The following is an 11,132-nucleotide window of genomic DNA, read 5'->3' on the forward strand; positions in this document are numbered from 1 at the left end:
AAATTATTGCAAACAATTGAATTAATAACTATTTTATAAATCATTTGCCTGAGAGGAGAACCTATCATGGAGTTATTTTGTAATTCAATTTGGAAGAAGCATGTTAAATTAAAGACAAACTCTTTGCCAGAAGGAATACATCTAAGCATGTTGAGAATTAGCAGGAGAATTTGTGGGCCATTGTTACCAGTTTTGCAGAAACTTTCTAATATTTAGTGCAAACACATGAAGATAATGCAGGCTTGGGCAATATAAGCAAAAATACTGTGGCTGCTGTAAATTAAAGAAAAACAGAAAACTCTGGAGAAACTCTTTGGGCCTAACAGTGGAGAGAAATAGATTGTTAGTTTCTCTCTACTTAGACTTGGGGGAAACTTGATTGAGGTTTATTGTCGTCATAAAGGAATAAATTCTCTTGCCTGAATTAAATAATTTATGGAGCATCAAGAGTAGGATTTTTTTTCATAAACAGTAGTAGATTTGTGTAAAAGGCTGTCATCTCTTGCAGTGAACACGAGGTTGACTGAATTCCTTCAAGTAACAGCTGGGCTTGTTTCTAACTAGGATAGACATCACCTCATATAAAAGGTAGGCATTGGATAACATTAATCAGGCCCAGAGTACTCTTGGAGTAGTTTTGATCATCTGAAGACAGTGAAGCAGGTATTTTCCAGATTATTTTCCCATATTGGCATGGGGTTTTAATCTGCCTCTTCACCTTTCACCTGAGATCCAGGTTTTTCAGGTGAGCCATGCAGGGCACAGATTGGAATTCAATAAGGCATCACAGTTGTGTAGGACAGGCTGGATGGGTGAGTTCTCTCTTCTGATCGGTCTTCGTCTTTTTTTTCATGGTTTAAACTAAATTAGGATCGAGACGATGAGAATTTCCTTTCTCCAGGGCAGTGAACCTGTGAAATTCTTTACTGCAAATGGCTGTCAAGGCTGAGTCATTAATATTGTCAAGACTGAGAAAGACAGATGTTTTAATAAATAAGGATATCAAGAGTTATTGAGAAAAAGCAGGAAAGTAAAACTGAGTTATATCTTTAACCATGATCTCATTGAACAGTGGACTAGACTTGAAGGGCTAAATGACCTACATCTTATGGTCTTAAGTTTAGGGAGGTACTCCAATGCTTAGAGACTAGATAGCTAAAGGCATAAGCAATACTAAAGGTTACATGAGCCAAACCTTTGGAACTTTCTCCCAAACAACATTATGTCATCACACAGATGGCAACAGTTTGACAAAGCCAAAATCAGGGATACTCAAGAGGGCAGAATTGGAGAAACATAACTCAGGAAGCTTATGGAGTTGGAGGAGATTACAGTAATAGAGAGGGGTGAGGCAATGCAGGAATTTGAAAACATAATGGAAATTTTAAAATTGCAGCATTGTTAGACTAGCAGCCAATGTACATCAACAGCATGGTGAGAAATGGGTCATGGGCAGCAGTGTGTTGGATGACTTTAATTTATGGCAGACAGAACATGGAATTCTAGCCAGGGAATGTTTTAGAATACATTTTGAGATATAAAAGATATGGTTAAGGGTTTCAGGAGCAGAAGACCTATGGTTGATAAGGGTGATATCATGGAGGTTAAAATAGATGGTATGAGGATGTGATTGGAAGCTCATCTTTTGGATTAAATATGACGCCAAGGCTGTGAACTCCAATATGCTCTGAGCAACCTTAAATAGTTGCTGAAGGGAAGGATGGAGTTGGTGGTGATGAGGGTGATGTAGTTTTGGCGGAAAGGTATTTCAATGATGTCATCAAGGGGCAGCATGAAGATAAGAAACAGATGGGATCATGGATAGATTCTTGACACAAATGGTAATTGTACAGAAATGGGAAGAAAAGCCATTTTATGAGTTGCTGTTTATGAGCAGTTAGATGAGAATGGAACCAGAAAGAGTGCAGTCCAACTCAACAGACAACAATGGTAAGGTGACAAAGGAGAATGGTGTAGTCAACCATATCAAAGGCTGCAGGCACAAAGAAAAATGAGAGATAATGTACCTTTCAATAGTCACATAGGATGTCATTTGTAGCTTTGATAAGAGCTGTGTTGATACTGTGGCAGGAATAGTAACTCAATTGGAGGGTTTCAAATATGGAATTCTGGGGAAAATGGGCATGGGTTTGGGAAGTGGCAACACATTCAAGGACTTTGGAGAAGGAAGGGAAGTTGGAGATGGAGATTTTTTTTACTACATATCAGTGGGGACATATGCACTTTGAAAAGAAAAACAATACTAAACTCAAATGTTTCAGAAATGAGTTATCAGGAAGATTTGAGAAGCTTAAGCACTACACAGTCGAGACAGAAGATAAGAGAAGAGGCTGACAGAGGCATAGGATGGACTAAATAATATGAATGTTGCTTTGAACAAAGACAAGCTAATTTTAAAAAAAATGAACTGTTTTGTTTTAGTCAAGGAGAGTAGTATGTGTTGTGTGTGGGGACACGTACACATGTGTCTGTGTTTTGTGTGAAATGCTGGAGAGGTTGGGGGCGGGGGGAGGATGTGGGAGAAGAATGCGTGACAAAGGTGGACTGAGCTAGGTTAGCTAGAATAGGCTTGATGGCATATTTTCCCTTTGCTATTTTCCCTTGTTATTTGGCGAATTGATGAAGTTCTTTGTTTTTCCTACAGCAGCATCGGATTTGCACAACATGAACATTATGAGTGGGAAGAAAACAACAATAGGATAGGTTGTCAAGTAAGCCTAAAAATAACCTAAGACCACTCATTTTGAATTAAAGATGGTCAAATTACAATGTAAACTTGGAACGCCATATTTTAAGCGCGAATTACTTTGTAACATCTGATTTACCTGCGGCTGTTGATCGCAACCTGCTGGTCACTGCTTGATTCTTTCACTAAGTTTCCTTTACAACAGATAATTCGCTGTTTATTTTGATAGGATGAGGCCATGTAAATGCCTCCAGGTGTAATTGCAGGGCCGAGATATCTGGGATTCGGGATGTCCAAATGAGCACGACTTGGAGCACTATAAAAACAAAATAAGCACGGTGTTACCTCGTAGCACTTGGTTGCTTTCTTACAATTGTGCTTAGGGAATCATAGAATCCCTATTGTGTGGAAGCAGCACATTTGGTCTATCAAGTTCACACCAACCCTCTGAAGAGCATCCAGCCCAGACCCACCCCAGTACCCTATCCCTGTAATCTTGTGTTTCCCATGATCAATCCATCTATGCACATCTATGGACTGTGAGAGAAAATCGGAGCATCTGGAGGAAACCCATGCAGTCACAGGGAGAACATGCAAACTCCACACCCAAGAGTGGAATCAAACTTGGGTCGTTGGCGCTGTGGCCACTGTGATGCCATTTATTGTCCTGGAGGTCATGTCAGGATGCCAACTTTCAATTACTATAAATAATTATCCTGATTACATGGGGCTCAGAACAACAATCAGGTATAAAAACTTTGTTTGTCCCAATTCCCAACTACTTTGCAAAAAAACTGAAAGGAACTGCAGATGCTGGAGATCAGAAACAAAACCAAAATTGCTGGAAAAAGACAGAAGGTTTGCCAGCATCTGTGGAGAGAAATGGAGTTAACATTCAGGTCCAGCAACCCTTCTTTAGAACAGATAAAAATCCATAACCTCTGTTCTGAAGAAGGGTTTCTCTCCACAGATGTTGCCAGACCAGCTGAGATTTTCCAACAGTTTGGTTTTTGCCCCCCACTGTTTTTTACTTCTTTCAATAGGAACAATAGTATGACTTCTTTTGCACTGCCTTCTCAATTACTTTTGGAACTGAATAGTTTGATAGTCCACTCAAAGGACACCAAGGCCCAATCATATACTTTGGAACAGGAAATACAGGTAGGCATAGCTGCCACTTCACACCCTTCAAGTTCATTAGCAAACCAAATACGTGTTGAACATCAGCACTGTTATTTTGAAACAAAAAACAAATTGCTAGAGCAACTCAGCAGGTCTGGCAGCATCTGTTGACAGAAAGCAGAGTTGATATTTCTGGTCCAGTGACTCTTCAGAATGGATAAAAATCTATAACCTCTTCTTTTAATGGTTTATTTTCCTTCGGTAAATCAAGAATTTCAATTTTGCCAAGATAACATGTTAATTAAGGATAATCATATCCCTGTAATATTTGTTTCTGTACTAGATGGCGTTAGTCCTCAGTAGAAAATACGAATCATTGAGGTGCTTTTGGAAAAGGGGAAGTTGGCAGAGTGCCCAAACCACTGATATATATTGAAATTATTTAGGTTTAGTTGTTAATCCACATTCAAATTTTAAAGGTTTAAGAGTTCACAGTAAAAATGTTGAGTCTTCTATATATCTCATCTTAAATGATTTATTTGGAAAGCTGTGATTAGATATTCACCAAATTGTGAATACACATATTCAGATAAACATCCATAATGTCTGATGCACAAATGTTATAAATGTCAGGCTTCATAAGACAGTTATGTATTAAAAATGTTTATTTTTAGAGAATGCCCTGAATTTGGGGATGGTTGAACCGGGAACTGATCATCCATATCTCTGCTCTGAGATATCTGGTTGTCATGGAAAAGAGGCGCAGGCCATAACCTATTGGAATTCAAGCTTGACATAAAAGATGGGAAGAGAGACACACAGACAGAAATAGCTGTTGTTATGAAAAAAACTACTTTGCATTAACAAACAAGTAGTATGTTAGTGTTCAAAGTGAGTCAATCTGTTGGGGATTTAAGGAAAAAAAAGAGTCATTGGCGCAGTCTTTACAGGTGGAAGCTGCTTCAAGGATTGAAGATTAGGTTAGATTAGATTCCCACAGTGTGGAAACAGGCCCTTCGGCCCAACAAATCCACACTGACCCTCCGAAGAGTAACCCACCCAGACCCATCTCCCTCTGACTAATGCTCCTAAAACTATATGGACAATTTAGCATGGCCAATCCACCTGACCTGCACATCTTTGGATTGTGGGAGGAATCCGGAGCACCTGGAGGAAATCCACACAGACACGGGGAGAATGTGCAAACTCCACGCAGATAGTCGCCCGAGGCTGGAATCAAACACGGGTCCCTGACACTGTGAGGCAGCAGTGCTAACCATTGAGCCACCGTGCCACCCCACCCCAAGCTTGAGGTAACTTTCAAAGGTCACTCAAAAGATACACTCTGGCATGGTGGGGAGAAGGAGGTTGATGTAAAAGGAGATTAGAATTTAGCTTTAAGCTTATTTATCCTCTAGCACCATGCCACAAAGTTAAAAAAAAAGATAAAATATTTTGGCTGCATTAGTTAATGGAGAAGCAGCTATTTTTTAGCTTGATATGATGTTAAGTAATGTTTAATCTATACTGATTGTAGTGTTTGAACCAATTTTTCGAGCAACTTTGGAGTAAAATTGCAACCAAATTTCATCTGCACCTGCAGCTACATAAATTTGTCATAGTATTCAAACTTCATAAGCAAACTTCAAGAGGAGCTATGGGTTAGCTAATCTCCAAAGACACAAACTCGAATGATGACAACTATTCCAAAATCTTGACTCAAGCTCCAAGATGATTGGTTTGGAGCTGTCCTGTTCACTCTCAAACAACGAGGTGGCAAAATGAGAGATTTCCTCCCTCACTAATTACATCATCACTCCAAAAATGGCAGTGAGTACCAAACTGCGAAGTTGCTTTGCACTGAGAACTCTACCAAGGCAAGAACAGAGTTGAAATTAACCCAAATGTATTTTATGTAGACCATCATAGCTCCAACAGTTTGTAGTTTTATGGCACTTTAACAGTCAAGTTTCCTAAGTTGCTTCACAGAACCTAATTCAAAATCTGAAACTGCACTTAATGGAGGAGACACTAGCACAGGTAATCAAAGAAACAGAACGATGTGAAGACACAAAAGAATTAGGAAGGAAATTCCAGAGTTTAGGACTGTGACAGCTGAAAGCACAGTTACAAATGGTTGGATGCAGGAAGTGGAGAATACTCAAGATGCAGAGTTTTGGTGACTTGCACATACTTTTAATCAAACCAATCAGATCAAATATGGCATACCTCTAGAGTATGTGGAACTTGAATTCTAGCATTCTAGCTCAGAGATAGGGACACTTACACTGTACAACAAGTGCTCTGATAGGCTAGTTTTTAAAAAAAATTGAATTCAAACTTCACCACCTGCCATGGTGGATTTGAATCAGCGTCCCCAGAGCGTTAGCTTGGTTCTGGATTACTAGTCTAGTACCAGTACCACTACATCATTACATCCGCATGGAGGACTGCAATGTTGGATATTTATGTGTGCTTGAGGAAGAAGTATTCAATTTCTTGTCCAGTATTGAGAGCTTAGTGCAAGCCAGTGTGTAGAAAACAAGATAAAACCTTTTATATCTGTTGCTCCACATTCTCTCTCTCATCTGCGTTCCCCTTCCCCTGTACCCTATTGGAACATACTGTTACAACACGACAGTGAACTCTTCTATTAATTAAACTAAACACCCAGAAAAACTCACCTTGTTTTGTAATCTGTTAAAATTTATGAGTGACAGAGAATTCCACTATTTAACGAAAATAAAATTGATTTATTCTTTAACTCTAAAAGTGAACATTAAACAACAACTACTAACAACGCTAAGCTCCCCTTCTCTTAACTGCTTAATATTTGCCTCCAACTCTATAACAATACGCTGTTCCAATAAAACCTATATTAAAATTACATCAACTTAATTTCAAAACCATACAGAATCTTGTCTTCGGTCATTGCCTTCTTCTGGCTGGAGATCTCCCTGGGTCGTCATCTTTCTTTTTACTGCGAGGCTGTTTCAGATTAAAAGGTACCTTTGACAGAGAGTGTTTCAATCTTTTGGATCGTTCTCTCTCTCTCTCGATGGCAGTTACTCTCTGACTTGCAAAATGCTTGCTTTATTTTTATACCTCCAAGACCAGATCATCTCATTGGTTCAAAGTTGGCAAAAACAATAAATTTAAACTTGATTGGGTTTTAGTATCCTGAGGCATAATTTAGATTTGAAACAGCAACCAACTCAGGCCTCCATTTCACAGCTAAATGTTACATATTTTCAATTTCCAGTACACTCTGATACTTATAGCTAGTCATATGACAGGTGCTTGTAAGCTGTTAGTGCAAAACAGCATTCACTCTCTCAAAGGTACAGCACACCTTCAACTTCATAACAATACACACAGCATTCTGTAACTGTACCTGTCTACAATGTACCTGACTAAATCATGGAATAAACTTGAGATACTGCTGCCCTCCCTTATGTCTCCAGCTGTTAACCTAGTTACTATACTTCCTGAATGTTGTTCACTTTAACTTGTAGTTGTTTCCTTAAAAGTATAATCTTAAATGAAATAATATTAAGCATATCAGCCTTTCCCATTTTAGCCAATGTAAAAGCATTTGTCAAATTCTGTAGAACCTGTCTGGTCAGAAAAAAATGAAAACAGTATACCCTGGAAGTTTAAATTCTGTATCTTGCTAAATCATTAGAATAACTTTTAAAAATAAAACTAAAAAGTAAAAAAGATACACTAACATATTCTAATTACTTCCCCCTCTCTCCAGGTCTCTGCCAATTGCGCTCCCATATTTTGCTTTCCTGTTCAGAGTCCTTACTATGAACAAGGGCTCAGTAGCCTATGAAGTGAAAGCAGCTTCAAGTTGCAGGATTCTGGATGTAAACCACAAGCTGGCCAAACAACAACCAGGAGGCTGCTCAATAATGGCAATGATCAGGACTTGCAATCCTATGCCACAACTGGTACGACTTAAACATGTTTAACTTAAAGAGAGGACTTGCTATGATTGAGTCTGAGATGTAGCAGAACAACTTATGTGCCTGGACTACAAAATGTAGCAGCTTACAGCAGCTGAATAAATCTGCACTAGGTGTCTCAACCTTCGTCAGTAATTTGCTTAAGAGTTGGAGATGTAAGAGAGGGGGTGCAGTATTTCAACAGTTTGTTCCATGCATTAGTCACATGTCTTAGATAGGTACAGTTACAGAGTGCAGTTTGAGAGCTAATTGGGTACAAGTCAAGGTGAATCCAGATGAGAAACAGAATGTGAAATAACAGATATTGATACTGTCCAAGAAGTACGATGTATTTACTACCTGTGCAGATAAAGGTAGAATATGGACGTGGTGCTGAGGAGCACTTTCAATAATTAGCATCCTTAGAAACAGGGTTCAGTGTCCTTTAAGGTATGTTCCCCAGTTGGTACCAAAGTGAGGGGCAGCTTGAGCAGACTTCAAAGGATATCAGAGAAGGAGGGAGAGAATCCAATCACAGTGATCTACAGGGCAGAACATGGGGAACAGTGGGCAAGATAGTATTCTTCACAGATCACTTGTGGTTGCTAGGGCCATGTCCTACAATGTAATCCAGAAGCAGTTTTCCTTCTGCAATGATGGCCTAACAGCCATAGCCACATTTTATTTTGTTGAATACTCAAATCTTCATATTGTCTTTATGTTGAGGACAGGTAAGAAGGGCAAAATTTTTACTTTAGCTACACAGAGTGCTGGTTAGGCTACACTTGGAGGATTATGACCAGTTGTAGGAAGGATGTCTTGGCCTTGGAAGGATTCCAGCATAGATTGATCAAAATGATACCCGAACTCAGAGGGTTAAAATTAAAAAGAAAGATTTCACAACATAAAGGAATGATTTGATTAAAGGGTTTCAATTAAATGTAAGAGTAATGGATAGATGTGGATGTGCACAGTATTAAAAAATGAGAGCCGGATCCTTCAGGATTAAAATTAGGAAATACTTATATACGCAAAGGATATTAAAAGATTGGAACACTCATCTGTAAACAGCATTTGATGCTAAGCTTTAAAGTTGTTAATTTTGAAATGGAGATTGACAGATTTATGCTAACCAAAGGTAGGGATATAGGATAAAGTTAGGTATATGATGTTAGGCTGCAAATCAGACATAATCTCACTGACTGGTAGAACAGATTTGAGGAACCAATACGCCTACTTCTATTCCGATATTCTCAGGACCTTTTCTTCTCATGTTGGCTTTCTTTTAAGATATGTTTTCAAAGTGGCTACTTAAAGTAGATTGGGTTTAATGTCTCTACAGATTTTGTTTTGGAGTAGAGGGTGGTGGGGGAGAAGAAAGAAGAGAAGAGAAGATGGTGGAAAACAGAACAGGATAAAAGAGAAGGCAAAACTCTGGTAAAAGGTACCCTTTTCACTGTTATGTTTTCTTTGGTACAAAAGATGCTTAACCTTCTTCGGGAAGTGCACCATCCCAGTATGATTCCTTTATAATGTGTTTTTGTGACGCTGGTCAGCTCGTGCAATGTCAACATCCAGTGAAAAACTATATTTTCCCAACGTAACATTGTCCAAAAGGTGCAGGTCTTGTTTATGCCTCAGAAATGCAGAGCAAATAAAACATAGTGCTGTAAATCTGATAACATGCCCATTAGATTATCATCCCTTGGGTTGGCACTCGATGTTGAGTTAATGAAAATCTAAGATCCTGTCTGGAAAAATTATATTCTTTCCCACAAAGATAAAATATTTGAACAAAATTAGTAAAATAATTAAAGGAAGACAAGTCAGTCAGAGTATCTTCAACCATGTTCAGACTTTGATCATGTAGAAAATTTAGCAAAGGGTTGGTCTTTGTCTGACAATCAGGTCAAATAATGTCTGACCAGGCTCTCTGCTGGAATATAAGGTTGCTGTCCAACCCAACAACCTTTAGCCTGTTAGTGTGCACTTACAGTTCAGCCATGTATTGTGAATCAATTGGAAAACTTCATTTTAAATGGATTTCTCAACATTGATTCCAAACAATTTGATCCAGGACTTACCTGACTGAATTGCGACCTTGAATCTCCATAACCTCTACCGAGTTGAAATGAGTTATAAACAGGTAAGGTTCTCTGTAAGCTGAAACAATCACAAATACAGCACAAGTTGAACTGTCCAGCTAGTTCATTTACAGACCATTGGTAAAATCATAATGAGGTTACTAACCAGAATTGCTTGCAATATGTTACTATGTGCAATCTTGGATTAACACCAAGATTAATTTCCACTGTGAACATCAAGTTACATATAAACTTGCAGTCAACTACTTTGTATACTTGCAGAATAACAAACTGTGGGGTCAAAGCATTATTAATTACAATTTCTGCTGACTCCTGATAAAACTAATGGTTGCAGGGCATATAAACATTAATGAGTTTATAAACTCACACAAATAGAGGCAAATTTTTATTTTGACCAAGATAGTGGAAAGATTACAGTAACGTGCTGCAATAGGAGTACTTTTGGTTTTGGCAGCTTTTATATTTAAAAACAGGTGGTCGGGTTTCTTAAAGTTTTGAAAACTGGGTAGTCAAGTGGAACTGCCAGGTCCAGCAGGCAAGTGTTCATTCAGCACTGTTGCGGATCAATATGAGCAAGAGTGCTTCCTCCCTGTTTGTCAAGGAAACCTGCTAGGATCTCTCACCGTCACCTCCAGCAATCTAATCTCACCCCCTAATCAAATCCCTCTCCTTGTTCTTCAGCTCTAAGTTGACCTGCCCACCAGAACTTCTCGCATGTCACAGATTTTTCTGTCCAACAATCAACTAGCCTCTTAATTTGACTAACTGTAAGAAGAAAACAAATGAAAACATTCAAATAATGTCTTGCTGTTAATTTGCTGGGACTCCCATGCTCCCATGCATTGATACAAGTCCTTACTCTCTTCCTGCAATTATCTGGTTTGCATAACTTACGCCACAGAAGCAGGTTGTTAGGCCAATATTTTATGCTTGGCATGAGCCTTCTCCCATTTTTCTTCATCTAACTACCAGCATTTAATTTAACATGCTTATTGAAAACAAGGTAAAAACAATGACTGCAGATGCTGGAAACCAGATTCTGGATCAGTGGTGCTGGAAGAGCACAGCAGTTCAGGCAGCATCCAAGGAGCAGCGAAATCGACGTTTCGGGCAAAAGCCTTTCATCAGGAATAAAGGCAGAGAACCTGAAGCGTGGAGAGATAAGCTAGAGGAGGGTGGGGAGAAAGTAGCATAGAGTACAATGGGTGAGTGGGGGAGGGGATGAAGGTGATAGGTCAGGGAGGAGAG

The 11,132-nt window shown here is 39.0% G+C and overlaps 1 protein-coding gene across 1 annotated transcript in view; it reads right to left on the minus strand.

Moving 5' to 3' along the window:
• Positions 1–11,132, minus strand: part of cita (citron rho-interacting serine/threonine kinase a) — a 216,449-nt gene that overhangs the window by 9,400 nt on the left and 195,917 nt on the right. Inside the window, exons 44-45 of the mRNA XM_043715278.1 lie at positions 9,864–9,942; positions 2,847–3,023 (exon numbers count right to left, since the gene is read on the minus strand). Coding sequence (XP_043571213.1) covers positions 2,847–3,023; positions 9,864–9,942 — 256 coding nt within the window. The remainder of the gene's footprint in view (positions 1–2,846; positions 3,024–9,863; positions 9,943–11,132) is intronic.

Source organism: Chiloscyllium plagiosum, chromosome 25 (genome assembly GCF_004010195.1).
Source record: "Chiloscyllium plagiosum isolate BGI_BamShark_2017 chromosome 25, ASM401019v2, whole genome shotgun sequence".
Lineage (NCBI taxonomy): Eukaryota > Metazoa > Chordata > Chondrichthyes > Orectolobiformes > Hemiscylliidae > Chiloscyllium > Chiloscyllium plagiosum.